The sequence below is a fragment of the Calonectris borealis genome, chromosome 3 (assembly GCF_964195595.1).
Source record: "Calonectris borealis chromosome 3, bCalBor7.hap1.2, whole genome shotgun sequence".
NCBI classification, from domain to species: domain Eukaryota; kingdom Metazoa; phylum Chordata; class Aves; order Procellariiformes; family Procellariidae; genus Calonectris; species Calonectris borealis.
Genome location: NC_134314.1, coordinates 82137594 through 82165456, shown reverse-complemented (window position 1 = coordinate 82165456; position 27863 = coordinate 82137594). Strand labels below are relative to the sequence as shown.

At 43.5% G+C, this 27863-nt stretch overlaps 1 protein-coding gene across 2 annotated transcripts; it reads left to right on the top strand.

The window, feature by feature from the left end:
- On the top strand, positions 1–27863 carry CAPN9 (calpain 9). Of its 2 annotated transcripts, XM_075146400.1 has the most exons (20): positions 1–213; positions 4949–5018; positions 5481–5599; positions 6201–6334; positions 6946–7114; positions 8694–8777; positions 9019–9104; positions 10934–11011; positions 15464–15624; positions 16313–16470; positions 17132–17340; positions 17971–18007; positions 19538–19618; positions 20116–20173; positions 20758–20822; positions 23201–23269; positions 24680–24758; positions 25420–25536; positions 26562–26620; positions 27433–27863. In XM_075146400.1, the coding sequence occupies exons 1-20, from the start codon at positions 1–3 to the stop codon at positions 27457–27459; spliced, it is 2073 nt and encodes a 690-aa protein (XP_075002501.1). In that variant the 3' UTR covers positions 27460–27863. The 2 variants fall into 2 exon arrangements, with proteins under 2 accessions (XP_075002501.1, XP_075002502.1); XM_075146401.1 differs by lacking the exon at positions 10934–11011.

The following is a 27863-nucleotide window of genomic DNA, read 5'->3' as shown; positions in this document are numbered from 1 at the left end:
ATGCCCTACCTGTACCGGGACCTGAAGCCGAGGCCGCCCGCGCTGCCCGGGGCTGCACGAGCCACCCACAGCTCAGGGAAGGCCTACAAGGAGCTGAAGCAGGAGTGCCTGAGCAGGGGGGTGCTCTTCGAGGACCCCGACTTCCCCGCCTGCAACTCCTCTCTCTTCTTCAGTGAAAAGCCACCTATTCCCTTCATCTGGAAGAGGCCCACGGTGAGTATGCCGTTGTGCAGAGGAGGGTGAGCCTTTCTCTCCTTTCATCCTGCCAAAAGTCAGGCGTCGCTGTACTTTGGGATCGCACCAAACGCGTGGCATGTTCAGGGAGACGTGGAGGCGAAGTGCAGGGGGGAACCCTTCCCACCTCAGGAGCAGCAGCACAGGGTGGGGATGTCACCCGCAAAGAGCTCAAGCTGTGGGACAAGAGGGCTGGAAGGCTTCAAACCATTCTTTAGATGTAGCTCGTTGATAGCCTTTACATAAATATACACTTTACACATGTATATTTATGTACATGCATAAACAACTTGTAATCAGCCTTCTCTCTTACATTATTGCCAAACAAAAGCAAGGTTAAGATGAAAATAAGAGGACATGCAAGAAATTAAGGGTAAAATACATTATGATGATGTTCTAACTATGTAAAAATCAAGTGTCATTAATGTAGGAAATTCATAATTAAGGTTAAATTAAAAAAATTCAAACCTTTTAACTTTTAGAGACTCATACTTACTTGCTCACTTCCATCATGAAACACTGAGAGATTATGAATACATGCCATGGTTACTGAGCCATTCAGCAGTAGCCAAGGGCTTGATGAGTATCTCTTAATGCATCTTGCGTAACAATCATTAAAAACACAGCAAGAGCCTGAAGCTTCACTGGTCACATGCTCTCAGATCACAACCCAACATCACTCTAGGTTCCTTCCTCCCACTTAACTCTATAACTAATAGCCACAGAAAATTTGTGGCTGCATTTCATTTCTTTGCTAACGTCTGACATTTATTCTCTTTTTCTTCATAATCTGAAAGCTTTTCTTTTAGTAGAAAACTTTCCTTTGGCAATAAGAGAGAAAAAGAACAAAATAGGCTTAAAGATGGGTTTAAATTTTGGCTTAACTTAATCCACAATGATAGGCATTCAAATGCCTCAGCATCAGTTAATGTAGTGCAAAGCAGAATTAAAGCTTGGATAAGTTTCAGCTATGAGAAAACAGGAGATCCCTACACATAATAAGTGCAGCCCCTGCAGACACTGCTGCCTGCCTTGCCTGCCTGTGCCCCAAAACCCAGGTGGGCTGTAGAGCTGTCCCCAGGCCCAGGATAGGGCTGTGGGGCTGAGATGCTTTTGTTGTGGGGGCTCTGCAGTGCTGTGGGACATCAAAAATGCAAGTGCCTGTGACCCTAAATCAGAAAGAATGGTTTTCCTTTGGTCAGCCATTGGGTGCTAGTTTGTCTTTTTTTCCATTTGGGTCTTCACGGTAGTTAAACTTTGCTGTAAAATGTCACCAGGAGCAGCTGAGAGCTTGTGTGTCCTGGTGCATGGTACCCAGGGACAGCAGAGAGGGGTCTGTCTGTTGTAGTTTGTCGCAGTCTTCTTCAGGATCTTTGTATGCTGAACTGGAAACATTTCCAGGATAAGTAAATTACCTGAAATGGGATCTGCCTTTACACTCCAATTCCCATCATGCAAAAAGGTGAACTTTTGTGAGCTGCACAGCAAGAAATAAACCTCAGGGGAGGCTGAGAGGTTGTGTAAGGACAGGGTTTTAGTTATGCTCTTCTCTGGCTCCTCAGCATTTAAGCTAAATCTCTATTATCCATCAGAAACAGCAGCAAAATAGAGACACTGTAACACCATTTCAAGTTAACACTTTTTACTTTGGAAGTGGGATATAGGTCTGGAGCATGTGCCAAGTTAGTTGCCACAGCTCAGCTGGTGAAGCTGTGGTGCCAGAGAGGGTGAGCACAAGAGCACGGCCTCTGTGGAGGGTGTCTGTGTTCAAACTGCTTTTCACGGTGACTGGTTTTTACTGCCTCTCCCGCCAGTATTTTACAGTAGCTTGGATGAAGTGTAGCACAATACATGCAAGTAATTACAGGGCCAAATAATGTTAGTCTTCAGATTTACATCCTGTTAGAGTTTAATCTTTAGTAACGAGAGTAGAGAAGGCTTCCTCATTATTTTGACATGCATATACCTGCATGTATATACATTTGTACACAGTGTGAACAAGACCCTCAGCTAGCCCTAACCTGTAAATCTCCCACTGCAGTCAGTGAGCTATATGGATCTGCACCAGATGAATATCTCGCTTTCTACATAAATCCTAAGTGCGTGCTCTAAGATTCAGAAAGATATTTAGCGATTTTTTTAGCAATCCCTTTTCATTACAAATTAAACCTTTGAAACTGTACCTTATCAAAATTTAAGTATAATCTGAAGACCAGAAGACCCTTTTCTCGTTGTATTTCCCTTTTTTCCCTTCCCTTCCCTTCCCTTCCCTTCCCTTCCCTTCCCTTCCCTTCCCTTCCCGTCCCGTCCCGTCCCGTCCCGTCCCGTCCCGTCCCGTCCCGTCCCGTCCCTTTTTCTTCTTAATTTATATCTAAATTCAACTGCTGGGATAAATTCAACTGCTCAGTGTCTGGGAAAGTTAGACATATAAAATGAAGAAGGAAAAAAAAACCAAAAAGGAAAGACAAATGTGTTTTACTAATGCCAAATGAGTCTATGGTCTACAGGAGGAAGTAAGAAGGAAATTCTCCTAATATGAACAGCCACTGGTGACTGGTATGACAGGTACTGTATGCTGGAACCAGACAGAGAAATGTAATCACAGAAATAAGGCCACCTAAACAGCCTCACCCTCAGCCTTTCTTAGGTCTCCATGTACCACCACCCCCCCCCCCAATGTAAGACAGAGGTGCAGGGGATGCAATTTGTTCTCTTTTGAGTCTAAAGAAACACAGCTTTGATCACGAGAGGCATGGGTTGCCTTGTTTCATCTCTCTGAGGATTGCACGTCCCTACTTCTAGGCAATATCCTTGTGCAGGCGAATCCTTGAATTACTGTATGCTGTGTGTGAATGCAAGATCCAGCTCTGAGTTTTGTCCTTTAACATACTGAAAGCCTAATACACATTATTATACCATCCAGTCTGAAAATCCCTTTAAAATTAATATTATTTTTGCACCATCCACTCAAAAACTGTAGAGTGTGATTTTCTTTTGTATAGCAGAGAATGTGGCACAGGTCCAGCCAAAATCCTTTCAATTCCTTTTTATTGATTTTTTTTATTATTATTTTTGTTTGCTTTAGACATAGAAGATTGGAAATACTTTTCCATATGTCAGCTGTAGAGCTGTGTAATAAGCAATGAGCCATGAATCTAACGTTCAGACCCATGTCAGTGGAAAGGGTTTTTATCTCATACCTTGCTAACACATGGAGTTTCTTGGTAACAGCTGAATACAGTTCTTGCCATGAGAATTATGTTCGCCAGGAGCAATGATGCTAAAACAAGGCATGTTATTAAAGAACAGCTACTTTATCAGCCGTTGTTATATTTATGTCTAAAGGCAATGAGCTGTGTTTTTTATTGTTCACATCCAGTCCCAGCAAGACTGAGTGTATTTAACAAGCAGGCGGGCCAGGTAAGGAGGAGCTGCTGTTCGATTTCCCTTTGCTCTACGCACTGGGGACACGACGTGCTGCAGTGCCTTCACCCCGGGGCACCTGTGGCTGAGGCACAACCTGGCTGCCACCTCCTCCCCAGCAAAGGCAAACAAAAAATATTGCCTCTGCAGGGTGAGCTTCGCAGGAGCAGTGCTGGTTCATTGGGGAGAGTGTCCTGGCTCCAGCAGCGGCCAGCAGCAGATGCTTCAGCAGTAAGTGCAGGAAGCTGAACAAAGCTATCAATGTCCTGCCCTGATGGCCTCACAAAATGCAGTGATATGAACCAAAAGCAACTCAGTTTCCTTCTAGGCAAATGCAGGGGTTAAATGACTGAATGTGTTCTTCTATTTTCCCCCCCCTTTAATTTTTTTTTTTTTTAAAGCTTCTGCCGCTTAGGCAGAAGGGTCTGCTTCATGGCATAGGGTCTGCAGTAACATATCAGGGCAGACTAATTAACTACAGGCATATTCCTCTAGCAATATATTAGACATCCTCCTCCTCCCTTTTCTATTCAGTTCAATCAATTAAATTCAATTTACAGTTCATGGGAAAGGAGAGAAGAGAGGGGAATTCCTGCCACATTTATTGGTTTACCACTGTAATTTTTCTATCCAGCTGTGGTGCTAGTAATTGAACTAAAATAGTCAAATGAATGCTTGAGAATTGCTTTAATGCCACCACGAGCACCAGCCCCTCTGAACTCTGAGCACACAAGGGTGGGTAGCGTTAGCTCCTCCTAAAAATTAACTCTGTAAAACAAACAAGGCTGGAGTCAACCTTTGTTGTTTGCTTATTTGAGGAGGAAATGATCTCATGGTTGTCAGACACTGTATGTTCCAGGTATTATGTGCAGGTAAATAAAAGGCTTAATGGTGCATTTAAAGGTAAATTGCCAATTTTAATTTTTCCAGCCATTGGAGGAAAACAAACAAACAAAAAAACCCCATTAACCAGGGTTGGAGCCTAATGTCTAGATTCTGGACCAGGTTGTGCTACGTTATTTTAACAATTGCCTACAGAAGAATAAAGAATGCCAGCCTTTCATTAGCAGCCAACTAATTATGAAAAAATGAGGATAGTTGATTCTTTAATTGCTCTACACTGTAATTAATTAGCAAGGATTCCCCACCTAGTTTTTTGTGGTGGCTACACTGCTGCAGGATAATATAGCTCATGTGGCACACATCATGCTGCACATCTGGGCTCAGAGTGGTGGTGATATTTTCCTGGCACGTTCTAAGTAATTTCTGTGTCTCTCTCCCACTCTCACAGGACATTGTCAAAGACCCCAAGTTTATCCTTGGAGGAGCCACAAGAACTGACATTTGCCAAGGGGATCTTGGTGAGTAATTCCCCCTGGGTGGACACGTTCCTGCCTACACCCCGTGAGGAGCAGCAGGAATATCCTCACACATGAGGGGATGTTGTCCCTCCTGAACTGGTGGGAGCAGTGAAGCTGGAGGTACTGCCCATGCTCACCCTGCCCACAGCCACCTCTTTGGTAGCACCCTCCCATCTGTGCCAGGGACCATCCTGGTGCAGTGGCATTCAAGATCAGGGAAGGATCTCCACATGAGGGTACTGTGAGCCCAAGGGAGCCTTTTGTCTACCAGCACCTCCAAACTGCAGTATTGTCTGCCCTGGCCAGGCAGGGACATGCTTCCTAGGGACACACGGACTGTCTTTTGGATTTCAGGAGGGGTGGCAGCTAACTGCCATAACATCTCCTCTGGCCCCGACACCACCTTCTTCTCCTCTTGAAGGGAAAAAAATGTTTTTTTTTTTTTCCCTTCTCAATTCACAGGTGACTGCTGGCTATTAGCAGCCATAGCTTCTCTCACACTGAATGAAAAAACACTAGCAAGAGTGGTGCCACTGGATCAAAATTTTGGGCCAGATTATGCGGGAATATTTCACTTCCAGGTAAGATGAACATCTGGCACAGCATGAACAGATTTCTGTCATTAGATCTGATGGTCTATTTTGCAGTGGGGTTGCTGGTTATTGCTGAGGAGACATTGAAAAAACAGGGATTGCTGAGCTTACACTGTTTGTATTTTGAGAAAAAACCTAGAGGGCTACATCAGCCTCACACAGGCATACACATAGCCGCTTCTGCTCTATGAAGAGATATATGGCTTTAGAAATAATTTCACATTTTCCTGGGCACACAAACCCCACTTAGGATATAAGGCCTTAAAGGACTAGGATCTGTAATACGTGTGTGTCTTAAAGGTGTCTTGAATCATGTGGTAACTACTTGTATAGCTACATGAGTGATGTTATCCAGACAAGGAGCTACAGTACAGCTCTACACTTTTAATCTTAGTCTTTTCTTAAGATAGATTACCCTTCCTTCAGAGCAGCCTAGCATGGTATAGTGGGAACAGATAATTTTCCATATGACTTCTAATCAAGTCTATGCTTGTCACTAACTTACAATTAGAAGTGCTGGGACACCAGAGTCCTAAGCTCAAGAAATGACATGCTGTCAGCAAACTCATGCCCCATTCTTTCTAAATAGTTTTGGCAGCACAACGAGTGGCTGGATGTCGTGATTGATGACCGATTACCCACCTTCAAAGGCCGGTTGGTTTTCCTGCACTCAGCTGAACACAACGAATTTTGGAGTGCCTTACTAGAGAAAGCCTATGCCAAGTAAGTCACACTGCGCATACATAATTCGTTATTTGTACATACATTATTCACAATTTGTACATACATTATTCACAACTCAAGTGAACAGCTTCTATCCAGCATTTTTTGTTGGTGGTGGTGGGGTTTTTTGCTTTTGCTGCTGCCCTGATCTGAAGACGTTATGTCTATCTCTTGTGAGCTGGTCCAGTTTCCAGCATATCATTAGATACAACCCTAGCTGACAGCGATAGGGTTGGATCAAAGCCTGAATCCTGCCATTTGTGTCTCTGCTGAGACCCCAATTGATGGTTCTGGCTAACTCTGTATTTTTAAATGACTTGGCAGGTAGCAAGCCACTGACACACAGTAATATTCAGCCCTTGCCAACCTGATAACTGGCACTAAAGAAAAGCTTTAAGGATATGGAGAAACGAACAAATTAAAAATGCAGTTAAGAAGGAAAGCAGAATGATCCCAATACTCCTCCTGTATGTCCTGGGTACATTCTGGGGTACTTCTTTTGACTTCAGTGCCGTTGCTGCAATTTTACGCCTGTGTGAGAAAGCGCTCAAACATGGGTATCTTCAAAGTTTTGAAAGTATGATGTCTCATGGTCAGCATGTGTTTTCTAGGCTGAATGGCAGCTACGAGGCTCTGAAAGGGGGCAGTACAATAGAAGCCATGGAGGATTTCACTGGGGGCGTAGGAGAAATGTATGATGTTAAAAAGGCTCCTGACAATTTCTATGAAATCCTAGAGAAAGCTCTGAAAAGATGCTCAATGGTGGGATGCTCTATTGATGTAAGTAAGAAATGGGATCTGAATTTCTCGGTTTAGTTTTGTGGTTTCTGTGTTAAAAAAACCTACTTTTTAAAGACTGGTTAAATTAATAACAAGTAGATGGATATGCACTTAACTCTGCAAATAATAGCTATGAACTGATAGATATGTAATATTAATGTAGTCCTTAGTACTACTGGTTGTTTAAAAGAAAAGAAAAATATTCATCACTTTTCAGCAGGTGATGGCCACTGTATTTAAGGCAATAATGACATGAGTGTGGGCACTTGGTGAGAGTGAACTTTATATCCCGACTTATTTGGTCACTTAGCATTAAAACTGGCCATAGCTTTTTGAGGACTAACTGGTTCCAGAGACTACAAAATTGTTTTTTTTCAACCCTGAATTCTGTAACAACACCTGTGGGGACTTATGGGACTCAAGACAGTTTTCAGGATCAGTGTGTTTGTTTGTAAACCAGGGCTGGGTCTTAGGGTATGTCAGGTTTATCCCTCCAGAGATTAAAACCTCCAGCTTTCCCAGAGAAAAGGTTGCAGGTGGGTAGCACCTGTATAGGTTACTTACATTGCTCTGCCAGTGTGTCTGACCCAGGGTAAAAGGAGCTGACCATGTGTCCTTGGCTTTCTGGTAAAAAATGCCTGAGCTACTCAACAGCAAGAGTGAAAGCCCTGTTGCTGTTCCTGCTGACTGTGCTCAGTGGGAAAGGCAGTTCGGGAACAAAAGTGTGCCAGGATTCTCCACCAGAATGAGCAGCTGGAGAAAAAGGTTTCAGAGCAAATGAAAAATCCCACCAAGCACAAAATGTTTCATTTCCCTTTTGGGCATTTGTAACAAAGGTAAAGGAAGTGCCCAGGCTGGGCAAGAAGGAGAGAGGCTTTTGTTTGCCCTCTGCCCAAGAGCCCCAAGAGCCTCATCATTGAACATTTGGCCAGTCTGAGGGAGACCTGTTGTCTCAAACCCACTGAAAGCAGGGCTTTTCCACAAGCTCTCTCTTTTACTCAAGACTGTGTCCTCAACTTTGGGGTTCAGTGTTTTCTGATTTGAGTTTCCTTTTCTTTCCTGATGAAGCTTTGCTGCTTGCAAAGACTAATTAAATATTTATTGAACTAGAGAGAGAGTGTGATACTCAGCTGGCTGATGGGACCCTTCACTGTCATCACTGCTCCATCGATGTCTTTTTACGAGAAGTGAGACCATATCAACACCTGATCTCAGATTGAGAGCATTTTTTCCCATCCCTTAGCTGACACAAACTACATTTGAATAGGAGTTAAGATTGAGTTCCCAGAAATGTAGATGTTATTGATACAAAATCACAGGGGCAGAGAAGGTGTTTCAGCCTGGAACCACCTTATTTTCCCTCTGAGAGAAAAATGCTAAAAAAAAAAAAAAAATCCTTTCCTTTCCTCAAAGGGCACCATTGCACCATCACTGTCTGTGTCAAGCAGACAGACAAGTCCCCTGTTCATAGTACTGGTTAGCCACTGACCTCCCGCCTGATGCTTGGAAGGGACCAGGTGGCATCACTTGCGATCTCACTTTGAAGAGAGAGATTCACATTTTTGTTCCCATGTTTCAGACCAGCAGTGCTGCCGAGTCAGAAGCCAAAACCCCCTTTGGCCTTATAAAGGGCCATGCTTACTCCGTGACTGGCATCGATGAGGTACGTTCAGCAGCACGGGGCAAAGAGAGACCTGGGGAAAAGATAAGGGAGTGTCTCCCGACCTCAGGTGACAGGGGGAGTTATGCTGGGGGAGTTACCCAAATTCCGTCTTTTCTTCCCACATCTCCTGTAGCAGTCTGCACCTTTTGCCCAGCTGTTATACCAGCTTGCCCAGCCTCTGCATACTGCAGAATTCCTGCTCCCTAGCTACTGACACTTGGTATTTTTCCTTCTTCCCCAGGTGAGCTATCGGGGCCAGCAAGTGCAGCTCATAAGGATAAGGAACCCCTGGGGACAGGTCGAGTGGAACGGCCCTTGGAGTGACAAGTGCGTGAGCTGTCCCATACACGCTGGCCTCGCAAAGGCCAAATCCCAATGGCTGCTCCACAGCTAGCTTTCTGCAGCCCCAGCTATTCCACAGGAAATTAAATCAAGAGTTTGCACATGCGTAACAGTATTACTGCCATACTAAAGTGTCACCCTCAGTATTTTCAGCTTTTTTCAAAGCTGCTCATTTATGGGGACGCTGTCAAGGTTGTTTAGACCCCAAAATCTAGCATTAGCAAAAATCATGCATTAATATAAATGGGATAAGTTAATTTTAAGACACTCAAGATTGGAAAAATTATAGAGTTGGAGTGATTTTTTGTTTATTTTTTGCAAGCCTGTTGCTGTAGTACTTGTAACACAACATCCATACTTTGTCCTACTGCAGATAAGCTGGAAACAGATATTGTATTAGCCCCTCTAAGTAGCTTATAAGTCTCTAGTTGCATTTACTGTTATGGGTTTCTAAACATGTCAGGAATAGGTAGGAACCTTACAGGTTATATATGACCGTTAAATGAGACCCTCTCCCTGTGGTACCCACCAAAGTTGTGGAAGGACCCAAAAACACAACAGGATTGGTCTGAAAACCAGTCTGTTTTTACTACCAAAGGTAAACAAAGTGCAAATAATACAAAAGAACAAAAATTATATAGTAAAAAGCAACACTACATTCCCTCCCAACATACACTTTTTAATATATTTTTGCACGCATGCATGGTTTCATTTTTGTCTCACTTTCTTCTACTAAATTTTTTTTATTCACACAGATGTAAAGGAGAGAAGCCATAACTTGCCTGGCCCTTTAAAATTGCTGAGACACGTAGTCATCTGTAGCACTACTTTGAACGTCCCTGTCCTTAACGTGACTCATAAATAAATGAAATTTTTCCACATCACTCTGATCCTTTGTTATCTTGAAAAAGAAAAATGTGGATAATTGGCATATATAATGAGTGATTAAATCTCAAAAAAATGGGGAAGTTAAGATCAGGATAGGCATCTGGCAAATCGTGCTGTTTATTGAAAAGGCTGTCTCTGCAAAGTAGAGCTCTGATTCTGCACTTGGGAGGTTTTCTGGAAGTCAAGATGCGGAGGGGCTCGCAGGTCAATGCAAGAATCTGTATTAACATTTCACAGTAGTTGCTGGAATTAAAAACCTCAACACAAGGTGCCTACTACTCCCTGTTTATTATGTCAGATTGGAAATGTAGTAGGGCATTTCCAGTTTTTCCAAAAAGCTTTAGCAGGTTTTTGTTTGTTTTTGACCTGCTACAGCTGGAGTTGTAGGGGTGAATGAAAAGGAGGCAAAGACTTTACCTGGAACCCCAGTTACTCCAGCAAATCTCTCTGTACAGGGGAAGGAGCCTATTCAGTTTCCATTGACTCAATTTTGAAGAAACATCTGGCCCTAAATTCCTGACAAACCTAAAAAAGGAGGTGGTGCTACAGATGGAAAACAATTTAAGGAGGGGCGTGACTTACCAAAATCTTGAGGTTTACCAATAGCCTTATTATTATAGCCAACCCCAACACCTGACAGCAGTCCCAACTCTGAGTGCAGGCAATAACTCACGCAGGACCATCCTGGAGCAGCTTTGGGATCTTTGGCCTGGTCCTGCTTCCAGGTACATTAGTTGGGTCTCTGTGACCATGAGTGACAGCAGGATTCGGGAAACCTCTTAAACGCATCTGTGTTTGTGTGAGGCACTCAAATAAATTACATCTGGAAGAAGAACAGCCTACTGCTCTGTCCAGCCAGTCGTTCCGAGCCAGGGAAAGTTAATTGCCACATACGCATAGTAAAGCTTGGTTTTATTTTCTTGCAGCTCTCCAGAGTGGCGTTCAGTCAGCCCATCGGAGCAGAAACGCCTATCTCAGGCAGCACTGGATGATGGAGAGTTCTGGTAAGCCACAGGTTTTTAAAGTGTGTGGCTCTAGTGAGAAATCAAGGTGCAAGTGGCCAAAACGAGCAATAAGGAAGAAGTCTCTGTGTAAGGAAATGCTCATTTTCTGCCTAGGAGAGAGCAGGTAGAATGCTCACTTGGTTTTCTGTGTGTTTCATGTGTGCCCATGTCTATTTTAATAACAAAATCATTTTAAAAGTCAGCTTAGTTAATGGCATTAGCATATTTCAAATACTGTGTGTCTCCCGTGAATGTAACCCCCTTCCCATGAACAAAGGCAGGCTCTACAGAAGGGAACATCATTGTATTGCATTGTATCACCTATGAAATGCCTTCAGGTTGATGCTAGGCATACACTGCAAGGGAAGGGAGTCCTGAGAAGCAATGCTACTTGTTACAGAAAGTAAAAGAACACCAAGATATGTGTGAAATGATGGAAAATTTTAAGAAAAGATGAAATGAAATGGAAAAAAAACGTGGTGGAAACTGCTTTAGAAGTGCGAAGTGTTCATGCCAAATTCACGATCTCAGACAGAGCAGATGGCTGACTTGCACATGATCCCCCCCATATCAATCATGCTGTGCACTACTGACAATGTGTCTGGTCACATTTTCCAGGGCCAGATGCTCATCTCTTTTACACAAAGGTAAATCTAGAGAGGTATGCACTGGGGCTATTCTAGATTTTTCCTGCAAGTTAATCCAAAGTTCAACTTTAGGCCTGAAAAGTGATTTGAGATAGACAGTGTTAAATCACATAAAATTATTTATTCCAAACTTCGATACCTCTGGAGAGAAGTAGGTCCAGTGACTGATCCATTACTTAAGTATCTTTACATAAGATATTTTGAGTTATTTTGCTATTGACATTGCAAATGCAGTAGGGCATTTCTAGTTTTTCCAAAAAGCTTTTTTGGGTTTTTTTTGTCTGTTTTTGACCTGGCTACAGCTGGAGTTTATGGGGTGAAGGAAAAAGAGCCAAAGACTTTACCTGGAACCCAAGTAACTCCAGCAAGTCTCTCAATACAGGGCATGACTTAAAGGCTGACTGTGTAATGGAGTACAAGTGTGCAAGCAGGCATCAAATGAGCAAGGAAATCAATGAAAAAGTCATCTGCCCAACAGAGCTAAGCTGATAGTTAAGTAAGTCCTCAGAAGGCCAATAAAAATAAATGAGGTTGAGCATACCCAGACAAATGTTGGCCTTCCTCATCCAGCATCTCAACTATTCAGAGCAGAAACAAAAGCCATTGGGACTGAAATTTCCATTGAAGGGGTTAAGTGGACAAAAATCATATGCAGAAATAAGAAATGCTTCCAAAACCAGTCAGGTAAGTTTGATACCATCTAAACCCTCCACCCAGTCCATGACACTTATTTTTCCTAATGCCTTCTGACTTCCGTGTATTTCTCTAAGGAGTGTTTGCCTCTCTGCCCCCTCTAAGACACACCTTGATGGTTTCCCCATCAGGGTTCACATACAGACTTTGCATGAGCAATAATGTGATGTATCCCTAAAGACATTAAAATGGTCAGAGGAGGAAAGAGATGAACATAGCTCCTTCTCTCCAGCTTTCAGTTTGCTCCTACTGTGGTTCTTGCTGATGCAGTTTAGCTGAGGAGATGGCAAATGAGCTATATTCCTGTTTCTGCAGCTGAGGACCTTCATCTGGTCTATTCACCACTCCTGGTGGTGACTTGGCTTGCCTCCCTGGAAAGCTGGGATAATCTTTATGAGGTGCTTTGAAACCTGCTGCTAGAAATAATGAGTTGCAAAGTAATTAGCTCCTCAAGAGTTCAAAACATGTTCTCCATGACATGCATTATCTTTGGGCTTAGCAAATAAAGTAAGGTGCAATGGGGCTCTTCTTCTTGTTGACCACAACCGGTTTCTACTGAAGTAGACATAACAGTAAGTTTTAGAGTCAGCAAGCTCTTTGTACGTCATTTCTTAATGTGTCTGGAAGCTGAAAAGGAGCCCAGGAAACCTACTATGCATTCATGAACAACTTCTGTAACTGTGCGGCAGGTTTTGGAACCAGCTTATTCCATGTGCTGACTGCACACAAAGCAATGGTCATTTCTCCTACACAGGCTCATTTCTGTTAAATGAAAGAGAAAAAGAGGAAGAAGAAACATACCTCTTTATTCTCATGTATTATGTTAGATTTCATCCTAGGTGGAACAGGAAGGCTAGGAGGAAGGGTAGTGCAGTGAGGGAAATTAGATCAAAAACTATGGAACATTTAAAGCAAGGTAAGTGTCATATCATCAGAGTGTCTTCAGTCAATGCAAAAAGGCAGCTCAGCTGTAGACGACTACATGGGATAAGGCAGCCAAGGTGGGAAACGTGGTCTGATAAGACCTTTAGTCCCTTTTGTTCTATGGATTTGTGAGGACTGAAGAAAATCTTCATGGTAACATGCTGAGGACCTGCTGACCTCATTAACTACCCCAAAGATATTTTGGCTACATATTAGCAGTTCAGATCGGTCTTGACCACGTGCTTCTACTAGATGCGAAGAAGGCATCCTGCTGTTGGCTAAGAAATCAGCTGCTTACTCACCTTAGTCTCTTCCCTCCTAAAATCAGAGGGTCAGAGTTTTCTCTTCCCTTTACCAGTACAAATCCAGACCAGCCCTAGGGAAGTCAGAACAGGTGTTTTACCTCTTAGGAGCCAAATCTGATCTATAAAGTGCAACTCCTTCATCTGCTTTGCAGCACGTTTCCAAAAAGCCCAGAATTGCATGGTGTGGCCAGGAAACAAAGCCACTTAGAGACAGATTTTGCTATGCTGCCCCTGCTCTAGTGTACTGAGCATCAAAGTGAGAATTAGCAGTGCCTAGGGCTAGCAATACATGGAAATAGCCGACAAGAAAGAGGACAGAGCTCAGGAAAGCAAACCCTGCTGTTTCTTCCCATACTAAAACCAAGTTGTAAAATGGCCCATAGCAAGTGTAAATTAATACCACCACAGACATCTATTTCTTATGCAGCAGAAATATGGAGCTAGCTGTGTTTGGTGAGCTACACTGAGGGCTAGCTGGGTCCTATCTGCCACTGCTGCAGATAAACATGCGGTCCTGGAGAGCTTTTGCTCTCCTGCTACTCCATTGTGTTGTTAGGCATCAGCCACTGGAGGAAAAGGATAGTTATAGAAGTTTGTGTTAGGGAGGAGATCAATTTCTGTACATTATTTCTATGGTCCATGGAAAGAGAGGGGCTCTTATAGATAGCAATTCAGAGCAGAGGACATTGGGATGCTAAATCGCCCTCAGGAAGGCCTAATACCTCTCCCCTTTTACAGAGGGAGGTTCAGCCTACCAAGGCTACCTTCAGTCTTAGAGCATATGGGCTTCCTGTCCTTGCAGTGGCCACCATGCAAGCTGCTGTCTCTTAGACAGCTTCCCTGCGCTGTTCCTTTTGCCCAGGGCTGCACACCATGCCCAGTGGTGCCTGGCTCTGGCTGCCCCTTCTCTTGGCTGTTTGCTCAGTCCTGAACACCAGGCTCCTTGGCCAGCAGGACTGTTGGTACCTTTTTGTCCTTTTATGTGCTAGATAAAATCACACAGCTTATCTGCTCCTTGGCATGCTGAGCAGGCTAGTTTCAACCAGCCCAGCCTAGCAGCTCAAAAACATCCGTATTGTGGCATTTGCTTCCTCCTTCCCGTGGCCATGTATATGTGTCCACATTGGGTATAAAATACATGTAGTGCAATCTATGTGACACAGTAGCAGGCAGCAGTGTCTATACCACCTTCAAGGGTAGGTTGGAGCCACTACTCAAGTCCAAACACACTTTTTGTCTCTTGTGTTTGGTGTATGTTTTTGCTAGGACGAGGTCCCAGGCACCCATAAAGGAGGGGAGGGTGAGCAGCTTGAGCCTAGGCACCTTAGCAGAGGCCCAAATGTGACTTTAACTGCAGTGTGGACAGGCTAATCATACCATGGCTTGGCTAATCCATCACCATGTGTCCCTTGTAGCGCTGTCATGCGGCTGGCATTGAACACACAGCTGATTTGTAGGCAGACTTAGCTCCTGTACAGGTACCTGCCATCCTTTGGTTGGCTCTTTGGCAATATAAATACAGCCATTAAGGCCAGAATGGTGTTGGTGAAATAACTCTTTCCACCATAGGTTTTGTGCCAGTATCACTTCTTTTCATCTTATACTCAACTGTAACTGAATAAAATCAATGGAGTTATAGTGTAAAAAGAAAGGTGTAAGAGATGTCAGAATCAGACTCAGACAATAAGGTTGCTTGTGTTTTACACCACAGTGAGTGAGAGCTAGCTTCTCCCCTGGTGTACATCGGCATATCTCCATGATTACTGAAACTACTCAGATCCACAAGAGCTGGTGATCTGGCCCTGGGACTCTGGGGAGTAAGTACTTCTGCTGGGCATCCTTCACTGAATGACTGCCTATTCCTTCCCATGTCTTTTGCTCAGGATGAAATTTGAAGACTTCAAAGTGCATTTTGATAAAGTTGAGATCTGCAACCTGACTCCAGATGCCCTGGAAGACAGCACTGCCCACAAGTGGGAGGTGACCATCCACCAGGGGAGCTGGGTCCGGGGATCCACCGCAGGAGGATGTAGAAATTTTCTAGGTAAATAGATACTGCTTTGAAAATGAGAAGGCACTGAAATTTTTACCCACCCTCAGCCACCTCTCCTGTTACCCCATAGCCAGAGTTGTGGACGCAGGCCAGGCCAGCTGAGTTTCAGCTAGCAGGAACCAGCCAAAGGGACAAATGTTCACATGGTCCCACTTGAGACTTTGCGGTAAAAGAGCTGCTTTCTTTGCTCTCAAGTTCGTTGGGTCTGATTTCCCTCTCAGTTAGATTTGCATGAGCAGGACTAGCTCCAAATAAGTCATTTAAACTGCAGCAGTAAGTGTAAAATGAGACAAAAATCCAGCTCAGCCAGCATGTTTTTGTGGCTCTGAAAGCATCATGGATCTGAACTGTGTTACTCTAGACTGGCACCAGCACTATGGGGTCATTGTAGCTATGTACTTTTAACAAAATCCCATCTGACAACTTTATTTAAACGGTGGTAACTTAATAAAATATCAGGCCTAAAATCTTTTCTACACCTAGTTGCATGAAGGACTTTGGGATTTGGCTTATTTTCTGCAGAGCTTAGTGGAAAGAAGCATGACAGCTAATGGAAAAACTAAATTTGAGCAAAACCTCAGCTTAATTGTTCTTTTTGTCTTCTTTTTTTTCTAGTAGTAGTAGTGGTGGTATTATTATTCTGAGGCAAGAAACTCTCTAGTGTTCTTTACATTGGCAGAGACTTTCTGGACAAATCCACAAATCAAGCTACATTTGACAGAGAAAGATGATGGGCAAGATGACTGCACATTCATAGCAGCACTGATGCAAAAGGATCGCCGTAAACTCAAGAAGCTTGGCGCTGAAATGCTAACCATCGGCTACTCTATTTATGAGGTACTCTATTGCTTTTACAGCACAGTAGCTGCGCTATCAGTATTAGCATCTTTCTCTGGATTTGTACTCCTTCCAGTCATCATGTTTTTTTAGGGCCCTTGCTCTTAAAATAATCTTCTCAGTTACATCAAGCCCCATGGAGAATTTTGTCATGGTTGGGATGGAGTCTTCTCAGAGGAGGATTTAGGAGTCCCTAAGGGGCCATGGGTTCCCAGGATAGACTCCTCGGCCCCATGATTCTGTCATCCCCTGCCTGGCTCCCGGAGAGGGGATGTTGCTTCTTATGAGCCTCTTGGAGTGCATCATACGCAGGAGTGCCTGTGACTGAGTGAGGTTGGGATTGGCAAATCTGTTGTCAGTGCTCTGTGACACCCTGCCTGGAATGGTGATATTTAATGGCAGGGAAGTTTAAGCAGGGAGACAACGTCCCAGAGTCTTCTTAGACTGCCTTCTGGGTGGGAAAGGACCACCAGTAACAGGTCCTTGCCATAAGGTGGGAGCTAGGTTGCTGCGAGCACCTGGGTGAAGGGATGAGAGTCAGGCACACAGCTGGGGGAGAGGCTTGTCCCAGGCACAGTTTGGCTTTGTGATTGGGAAAGGGGCAAGGATGGTCCCCAGCACACCCCGGCCAGTGCAGCGCTGCCTTCATTTCCCCTCCTAGAGCCCCAGCAGAGACGGACACTTGGGCAAAGATTTCTTCAGGTACCACCCCTCCAAGGCCAGGAGCAAAACCTACATTAATTTAAGGGAAGTATCTAACCGATTCAAGTTGCCGCCGGGCGATTACATTCTTGTTCCGACCACGTTTGAGCCGCACCAGGAAGCAGATTTCTGCCTGAGGATTTTCTCCGAGAAGAAGGCCATCACTGAGTAAGTCAGCAGCAAGCCCCAGGCCCTCCGGTGCTCACCTGCACATAGGGCCGGTGGCTGCTGGGGACCGTCTGGTTGGCAGGCACCCAGCCCTACAGCAGAGCCCTGGCATGGAAAGCTCCTGATGTTTTTTTTGCATTTGCCTATTTTTGCTAAACCTGACTTTTTTTTGGAGAGGAGTTTAGGAGGTGGGGAAATAGGGCTTGCCATGGTGAATCTGCTGTAAGCTTGACAAGGAAGAGTTGCTACTTGCCTGATACTGTTTGGGAATCTGTAAATGCAGCAGTGTTTGTTTCCTCCCAAAGTTGGTCCAAATGACAATTTTATATTAAAAAAGGGTCTTGAGGAAAAAGTGTGTGCACAATGAATAAAGAATGAGATGAATTCTTTAGCAGACAGCATGCACAGCTGTGCCCTCCTGGAATTGTGCTTAAAGTCTGTTTTAAGGGCTTATACCAAAATCTAAAAAGTGCGAAAATCTGATCGTCTGATGAATTTTATCTAAATTTAACCTGTTCAGTAAAAAAATGCAGTTTTATCATTGACCTCTGGAAAAGGTAATAAGCAAGCTTCCACCCCAAGCAGATGTTTGATATCTTCATATACCGAATAAGGTTTTGTTTTCTCCAGGGATCTAGACGAAAACCTTGCCATTGATCTCCCTGAGGTAAGTCTACAGAGTTCAAACAGCAAGAGAATAGCTCAGCAGAAGCTGGCACACACTGCTTTTACTGTCTTTGGCTAAAACACGTTCATTTCAGAGGAATGTTACACAATTGCCAGCTTTGTGTATGTGACTGAAACAGTCAGTTCTGCTGAATATGGTAAAAGAGCTGTAACCATTAAAATCATAATCGTTATGCTTCTGCATCCGCTTCCAGGCAGCCAGTGTCAGCCAGCACCAGAGGTGGGTATCAGCCACCACGGGTGCACTGAAAGCACACCTGTTAGCACCAGGGAGGCACATGGCCGTTCACATCTTTTAAAATTTTATTTATTATGAAAAAATAAGAGGCAAGATAATGTCCACAGATCTACATTCATTTTGCATACAAATATCTTTATTTTACTTATCAATGTCTGCAGGGCTTGGGAGGTAATGCTTGATCCATGCGTGTACCAACTGAAATGATTAAATTCTTTCTGTTTCTGAATGGCCTGGTCTACCTGCTGAGCACTAATGGCATCTGAGTCTGAGTCAGCTCCCGTTTAAATGTATCCCTGCAAATAAGCTGTTAATTGTGGTGTGCCTTCCCATGGAAACAAGCTAAGCCAAGATCTCATGTGTCCCTCTTTAGTAAAACTCTCCTCCAGGGATCAGCTAACAAGTGCATCTCCATTTCTGGGATCTCAGGGCCATGTTCAGTAGCAAAGTAAATCTGCTCACCTGTCCCAGTATCATTAAGGGACTGCATCCAAACTTGAGCAGACGGAAGTGAGGAACATACATATGGTCTAAAAAAGTGTAAGTGGCCAAGCAGTGTCACCAGGGCCACTCTGGTGACAGTACACTAAGTAGCACCCATATTATATCTTCTGTGGGTAGAGAAAACAAAGCCCAATTCTTTGCTTTCTGTGCTGTGCTGTTGCCTCCTTCTTCCCCATTTTTTTTGCTCAAGAACTCCTCTCAGTTCACATGGTCACCCCAACTATAGCAGTGGCTTGACACTATTGCTTCTCTCTGCTCATCAGTGTAGACTGAAGCCCTGGACTCCACACCCCAGCGGCTGCACTGAGGCACTCAGCTGGCAGCCAGCGGAAACCGCTTCCAGGCTCAGGATGGCACTGGGCAACGTGCCAACATGCAGCCACCTCTGGCTCGTGCTCTCAAGAAGGGCAAGAAGTCCCTGGATGATGCCGCTGGGAAGAGCTCAGTAGAGCTGTGGTTGTTCAAGGACCAGGGGAGCAGAGTGGTGCAGGGGTGGGATAAGAGGAGAGGTGTTTTCCAGGATGGGTGCTCTTGGTTTTGACATAGCCAAGGTAATGGCACACCCATTCGCCCAGGGGAAGGAAAAGAAGGAGTGAGACTCCCCTCGGGCAGCTAGATGGTTGGTAGACCTCAGGTCTAGCAACGTTCAGGAGCATGTGTACCCTTATTTTAAGATGTACTATGGTCCCCTGGTGCACAGAGGGGTTATGTGCAGGAGAAATGTCATGTTTTACGATTCTTATAATGACTTCTGTGGTTGATGTTCAGCCTCTAAACCCAACCCCAAGCCCACAAGAAACTGAAGAAGAAAAGCAGTTCCGGGCACTGTTTGAGCAGATTTCAGGAAAGGTGAGTGCAAAACCTTTGTGGGTCATAGCAAGATGTAGAAAGAGGGGAGACACTTCTGCTCCCATCCAGGGCCAGGGGAAACGAAAATGACGTATTTTGGGAGTATGCTTAGTTGTAGTGTGTTGTTTGGGCACCAGATGTCACCGTGCCTTATGTCTAGATGGAGAAGGGTGCAGTCCCTGGTGAGCAAGCAGGAGGACCAAAGCTAGAACTCAATCAAGCTCTGAGGGAGCCTACCTGGTTCAGTGTTCAGTTGCAGTTTATTTTTCTTTGAATCAATGGTTCCTGCTTGAGATCTTCAGGCAGCCTTATGCACAGCAGCACTTCTGAATTTTGCCAGGCCTTTAGTTTTTAGCCTCTTCTGGTTTTTGTATAGTTCTCTTTTCCTGAGTTGCAATAAAGTACAGATGGGTGATGTTTGTGTTTTCTGAGGTTTTTGTTATGTCTGATTACAGAAACATTCAAGTAACAGATGCTGCACTTTTTTTTTACTTTAGGACATGGAGATAGCTGCAGAAGAACTCAAATATGTTCTGAATGCTGTATTAAAAAAAAGTAAGTAAGTGCTGATAACCTCTAAGTTAAGGGCTGTAAAGAACTTTATAAAAGCTGCCATTAAATTCACTTACAGATAGAAAAATAAAGGCTGTATTACAACTTTTGCCTGGTGTCCTCCAGCCAGCCGGGGCAGAGCCAGGAAAACATCTGGTTCATGATCTAACCACAAGCTTGCCCTGCTTCCAGCATGATCCATGTCAGCTCAGTGAGGCCAGCTCTCCATTGCACTACGACTCTGGTGTGGAGAGAGAGGCACTGGGCTGGGACTTGTAAGACCTGGACGTAGTTCATGACCCTGCTACAGGCCCTTTGTACAATGGGAAACGTATCGCCCTCTGAACCTCATCTCCCGATTTATGAAACAAGGACAGTATTTCCTGTCATGTCTTCAGTAAATACCTCTTCTGTCTGGACTGTGACTTCTCTATAGTGAGGGCTGTCTTCACCTTCCGGTGCCCAGGTCCTCCCACAATGAGGACTAGGAGCCAGCTATCTCTGCTCATGAAATCCTATTTTCTACTTTCAGTTTATAAAAGGCAGATTTGCCCAGTGACTTCTTTCTTATTATTGTCCTTTTGCAGCAAAGAACATCAAATTCCAGAACTTAAGTCTCATTTCATGCCGAAATATCATTTCTCTTATGGATGTATCCTTTCAAATAAGTGCTTGTAAGGCTAAATGAAGATTGAATGTAATTGTCCATAGCATTACCTGTCATGGATATCAGAAGTGGGTGTGGTAATGTCATGGCAGAACACCACTCAAAGAAAAAAATTATGTGAAAGTTGTATCCTGATTTTTATTTTAGGAATTTAGGGTTAGGAGCTTCAAGACAGACCATTTTCTACTGCAGACTTAGAGGTAGATGCTTTAATGCTGAGCTCTTTTAAAAGTAAATGTCAAATTACTTCTGTATAGAACAGTGCATTTTTCAAGCTGTGGTTTATTTGAAAAAGGCCTAGAAGAGATAACTCAAGAAGAGTCTGTTGTCTGGAGGGTTAAATTCATCAGAGTTGTGCATGCAAGTTATGGGTCAGAAATTAAGGATCAGCAGAGTGTTGAAAATTACTGATATCGAAGCTGTGTTTTTTTTGTCAACCAGACTAAAAGCTGGAAAATCTGGTCTTCCAGCTAGATCCTGGAACTCCAGGAAGCAGACGTGGGCGAGAGTTGTCTGTCCAAATTTAGGCATTTGTGGTGTAGGTGTCTACATCTAAGCTAGCTTTCTAGACTTCCTTTGTAGATAGGGAAAAGGATGGTGTAATTATGCTTGTTCTGGATGTGCCTAACTGTGAGGGATGCTAAATGACTGCTCAGACATTAGGTGAGATGAACCAGAGTCCTGGTACTTCCCCACCAGATTCGTCCTTTGCAATGTTCTGGTGCCTGTTGAGTTTGCTGAGCATGGCTTCTCCTCAGGTAGAGCTGTTTTTTGCAGTATGCCTTCCTGATAATTTTGTTACACGAGACAAAACAGATACAGTCCTAACAAGGCAAGTGTCTAACATTTGGTTTATGTCTTGCTTGTTCAGCTGAGAAGTTCTTATCTTTTTCTTTTGTTGCTCCAGTCCATGACAGAGGTAACATCATCTCAAACATTTCTAACAGAAAACCAAACCAGACAAAACTTTATCCTATTAAAACTATGTCCATAATGTTAAAACTCAGTGCAGATCAGTCACCATGCATATGCAATGAGAAACAGGGGACCAGTCCTAAATTTTCTCCCTTAAAAACCAAGCTTCAGTAGGGAGCTGGTCCATGTTCACATCTCATCCTTACATGGTATTGGGACAGAGCCAGGGTCTGCGCTTGACCCAGCAGCATGGCAGCAGTCCTAGGTTTACTATTTAGGATATAACTAAATAGTTTCCATGATTTGCAATGCTTCCAAGCAAATCTCTGCATAGTTTTGAATAAATGGGGAGACATCTCTTCCTCTGCTTTGGAAGCACAAGGAACACAGACACAACCATCCCACTCTGGACATGGTATTTGGAGTGCAATGGAGGAGCAAAATGACATGAACGCAAACCCAAGTCAATGCTGGCAGAGTCCTCTCCGTGTCATATGCCACCAATTTCCCTGGCTACAGGCACCATGCGGTGGCACGCAGCGGGGGCAAAGTTCTACCTGACCCCAGGAAGAAGAACCTGGCTGGGTAAAAAGACAGACTTTTTGCAGGAGTGATAGCGTCCTTGGGTCTGTGGGAGTCCTCAATAACATCACCAGTGTAGGTGCTTAGATAACGGCAGGCCTTAGGTAGACCCCACTTGGCACGTTTTGACATTTGTGAATGTTTTCTGAGCTGGTGTCCATCTGAGCAAGGGCTTTGTCCTGGCAAGAAAGATGGAAAGGGGAAGGGGAATGGGCCCATTTCTTATTAGCATTTCAGAGCAAATGCCCCATCCTGCAAGTGAGCTGTGCTTGGGCAACATCAGTAACTCAGTAAAATAAGTATTAAGACACACATACTTCAGGCAGAGGGAAGGCCAGGCAGATCTAATCACTGCCTCTCAGAAGCGCCATACAGACATTTTTTTTCAGACCATGAGGACCAGATTTTGCCAGCCTCACCCCACAACTCCCATTAATTTTTGGTTGAGCCATTGCAACAGAGCCTGCTCTCTAGATAAAAATACTGAATAGCACATTGGTTGACTAACTCCTTCGAGTACAGTAGCAATTTGTTTTAATCAGGTAATTTAATTCTCTGAATCATTTATATCCCATTTACATCCAAAGCTGTTCTTGCCTTAGAACAATCTGTCTTTCTTTCTCCTGTGGAGTCTGCATTGCTCAGCAGTGTTTTTATATCGCATAGTGTTCCCCAAGTATCACAGCCACAGCCATGACTGTAACTGCTCAAGCTGCACCTCGTGAGAAATCCCAATACCAGTTTCAGCGGCACCATAGGCTTTCCAGGCAACTTGACATTTTCTGCTTAAAGGAACAGCGCTGATAAATTCAGATAGAATTTGGACCTTCATGTAGCAAATCCTTTTCCTTAATTCAGATTACCAGACCAGTGGCAATGGGAAACTGGAATATAGTGAGTTTAAAGTTTTCTGGGAAAAAATGAAGAAATGGATAGTAGGTGACATTATTCATTGTATTTGTTTCTCCATTTCATTAGCTATTTCCTGCATAGTTTATTATGTATACGCAGACAAAAATGGAGACAGGAGTGTTTACAAGCCACAAATTGTAACTCAAAACAAATGTTTCAAAAGTATGGGGGCTTGTTTTGGATAGTCAAAGACATTCTTAGCTTTCCATGATGCTAAACCATTATGGTTTTCTGGAAATAACAGAGATTTTTGTAAGAAAATCAACTATGTTTGGGTTAAAGAATGCAATGGGCACTAATAAGCAAGCCAATCAAAATGAAACTTAAGGAGTTTCCATTACTGCTGTTGTACAGAAGAAGAAAGTGATGATTCATGACTAGGGGGAAACAATCATTTCCTAAGTCGCTGCATTTCCATTATTGATCTCTCAGGAGTCAACTGTACCGAAGTCTGGGAGAGTGTTGATTCCAATTTTAAACACATTTCCCTGCCACTGTATGTGGCAGTAAGAATAAGCAGGCTTGCAGAATCAGGCCACAGACTGAATATTCAAATAAAGACATCATAATTGTTTCCTCATGGTCTTTAATAGTTTCTTCTGAATTCATGCTTCACCCAAGCATTCAAAATATGCAGTTCTCTGCTTCTTGTCTAGCCCATCAGAAATGGCAAACACTTTTTCTGGGTACTAATGCCCCATCTCTTTTAACAAAGGATGCATTGTTTTTCAACAAGGGCGTTTGAGAAATCCTTGTATCCTGTAAGAAGATTTGCACGTACATTTGCTGGAAAATTTTAAGCTGAATGGGACAACAGTTCTAAATAACTCACATTCCAAGGGAGAGTCGTGTTTGTCATCTCATTAAAAGGATGGAATTTAACTCCAGCTTAATAATTATTTAATGTTTAGGTCAAAATTCAAACCATTTGTACCAGTTCTCTTGGTTGTACCATGAATGTGGCTGTTTAGATCTTTTATACCTAGAAGCAAATGAGTAAGTGACACTTTTAACTTCATGATAAACAATTTGTCTCTAGCCTTCAGAATTATAGAGAAAAACATAAAAAGAGATTAAGAGAATGCATCAGTTAAGAGTTAAAAGGCTAAGGACAATATGTCCTTCCCAGATAAAATCACTTTTTAAAAAATCAGGGAAGAATTTTTTATGAAGAGCAACTCATTATTTTTGAATGCTTGGGTTTGGCAGTACTTGTTTAAGTTTCAGAACAACCTATTCCTATGACAAAGAGAATTGGGACCCAGATTTGCTCCTCAGTTACAAAATCAGACTGGATCTAGACCAAAGTCTTATCAGCTTTCTTAACTGCTTATGCTATGCAGTTAGAGATAAACACCTTGCCTTTCCATGCCATATTTGTGCTCCCTTTCATATGTAAATACTGAAATTTCCATGTGCTCCTTTCATAACAGAATATCTTTCTTCAATTTGACTTTGATAAATCTGGCTCCATGTCCTCCTATGAGCTTCGCAGTGCTCTTAAAGCTGCAGGTAAGACAAGCACTACATTTTCTCTGGGAAACCTGTCAGACAGATCAGCTGTGGGTGAATAGGGCTGCAACCAATTACACAGGCTGGGTGCCCCTGAACCCCAGAAAGGACCTGGGCACCTAGAGAGGACATTGAGTGGACTAATTTTGCCCCAGATATCCCCAACCCTGCCGGGCAGTGAGTCAGAACAGTTTTTACATTTTTATTGAGCTCTGTTAAACTCAACAGGGCTGCATATGTGCAGGGTTAGACCCTGAAACAAACCACTTCAGAGTCCATCTCCACTCAAGGGTTGGAGGAACAGTGAGTAAGCTGTTTGTTATGAAGAGCAGTCAGTGCATTTGTATTTCATCACAGATTATTTTTATTAAAGCACCTAGTTTTGCAGAAATCCCTACAAATTTCAAGGAGACAGAATGGTCCCTCATACATCAAAAAGTACATGGACTAGAAACTGCAGTGACCGCAAAATTTCTTGTTCAGAGTTTGTTATTCATTGCAAGCTTAAAGAACTTTGTGGTCAGATCGCCTTCTGGATGGATGTGTGCCACAGAGTACCCTCCCATTAACTGCTTTTCAAGATTAGTTAGTAGAGATCTGCAGATTCCTCCTTGGCCTACGAGGTTGCTCACTTTTCCTTTGTGCATGTGTCTTTGGGAAGGATACCAACTCAACAACTATCTGCTGCAACTGATTGTCCTCCGATACTCCGACAAACAGTTCCAGATTGAATTTGATGATTTTCTGAACTGCTTAATTCGCTTAGAGAATGCAAGTCGTGAGTATCTTCTTCCTCTGGAATTTCTTCCCCTTTGGAAAAAAAATGTTCCACTTTCAGCTGTCGCTGAGCATATTGCACAATATCTGAGATCAAGTGTGTACAATGGCTAACAGAAAGGAGCTGTGTCTAGCATTTGCTTTTAGGATGCCTTTTCTCCTGTAAAGTGAAAAATGTTCTGCTGCTAATGGAAAATTTCCCCATGTGAATAGAGCCTGCTTCATAAACTCTGCAGCAACATAGAAGGCATGTGAAGAATGCTGGCGAAGTCCGTGTTATAGCCTTTCTTGTGGCTCACCCACGAGTTTAATTTGGGATCACAGAAGTTCAAGGTTCAAATATTGCTTGTGCCTCGTGCAAAGAGATAATTGGCATGTGTTTGGGCAGGTATCTATCTCCTGTACCTTTTATGTAACTTGTTCACTTTTGGCTGAAGATATGGTTCCCTGTACATCAGGGATCTCAGTTCATTTGTGCACAGGGTCACTCTCGTTCCAGAGCAGCAGTAGTAGAGGTAGGTAAAATGGCTAGATAAATGCTGAAGTGATCATTAGTGTGGCTCCAAATTCAAATCAAACGCAACTCACTCTATGAGAAGCAAAATCAACTTTCTTGGTTGATTTTTTTTGTTTTGTTCTTCTCATTACTTTCTGGTTCCATCTGTGGCAACAGAAGTATTAAACTACTGAGAGAGAAAAGTTAAATATGATATATAAAGAAATGCAAAATTCTTGGCTTCATTTCAGAGTATCATCCAAATTCGACTGTTTAGCACATCCATCCCTCTTCCAGTCAAGTCCTGAAGTGAGGCTTGCACAAAGACCTTAAGTCAGCAAGACATTTCCTCTTGCAAGGACTTCGTTTTGTCAGAGCAGCTACCAGCACCAAGCAATCATAAGTGATCCGCCTTTGTGCCAGGCCCTCCCTCTCCCTGGCACGGCCACCCGTCTTTGTGGGATGGGGAGCTCATGTATGAATATGAATGAGGTGTATTTATAGCGCCAGTGTCCTGTTTTTCATTTCAGGAGTATTCCAAGCACTGAGTGTGAAAAACAAGGAGTTCATTAACCTGAATATAGGCGAGGTATGAGCCCAGCTTCATAAACACTGACAAAATGATGGGACTTCTGTAGAGCTTTGTCTTCTTAAAAGAACCGGAGTATTTCTGCATGACACTTCAGGTGACATCTAAGTCCATGAGAGTGCAGGGGACATCTGCCATAGGTTTCAGCAGGGCTGGGATTTTACAACGCACGCACTTATTACATCTCCTCTGTGCTATTTCCTTCCTTCCTTGCCCTGTGGCATATTGACAGCTTCCCATCCCCCTTTCCAGATTCTCTGCTTTTTCCTTCCTCGAGTGCCAGCTCTCAATGGGAGAAAGGGGAAGCAGACAGCGATGAGGGGTCTTTCACTCTCCCTGAATCTCCCAGGAGTTCAGATCAGCCTCTCCTGTGCATGTCCATCATCTGCTTCTCACACTGCTCAGCACAGGCTTCTTATTTCCTTGTGCCCTCCTTGTCTCCCTGTTGCATATGTGGGGTGTCTCTCATTTTACACTAACCCAAAGCTTCCTGGGGCAAGGCACAATGAATTCCCTGGCACCACAAATATGGGAGCCCACGTAGACTGCTGGGATGCAAACAAATTCACTGCCATTATCAGCATCTAGTGCTTGGAGACCTCTGCCTCCAAACACAGAAGTAAATGCTGGCTGAGGTCTCTCCTTAGTGACAGGACATAAAAGTCTGGTGAGCAAAGGTCCTCTTCCCTGCATAGGGTCAATTCAGAGCAAGGCACTGCTTTTGAACATCTCTCTCTCATTTGGGGAAAGGAGGGGGAGGGAGAAGGGCCTGAAATAATTTATTGTAAAGTTGATCTTTCTTCCGATATTAGTTTATCAACCTGGCAATGAACATCTGAAGAAGTCTGACTTGGATGCTGGGAGTTTCTTGTGACATTGCTGCCAAGACTTCTGCCTCCACAGCTAAGGTCCCCTTCGCGTGCAAGCTTTACCAGGAGATTTTGTACGGAGGAACATGCATGCTGCCCACCCTTTTTTGTCTCCATCCCTGTTGATGAGTTCAACAGTCAGATCACATTTTGGTTTTATTTTTGGTAAAGCCTGATACTGGATTTGTTACTGTGAGAGGCATTTGGATGGGGCACACATACCTCTCAAGCAGACTGAAACTGATGTCTCTGAGTGATCACAGGTTTTTATGAAATAGGATTGTATTTAGTTTCAGCACAGCATAGACTACAGTGATTAAAAGTCTTTATTGCTGCTTGGTTACAGATTACTGTAAGGTGCTTTTGAAAATATA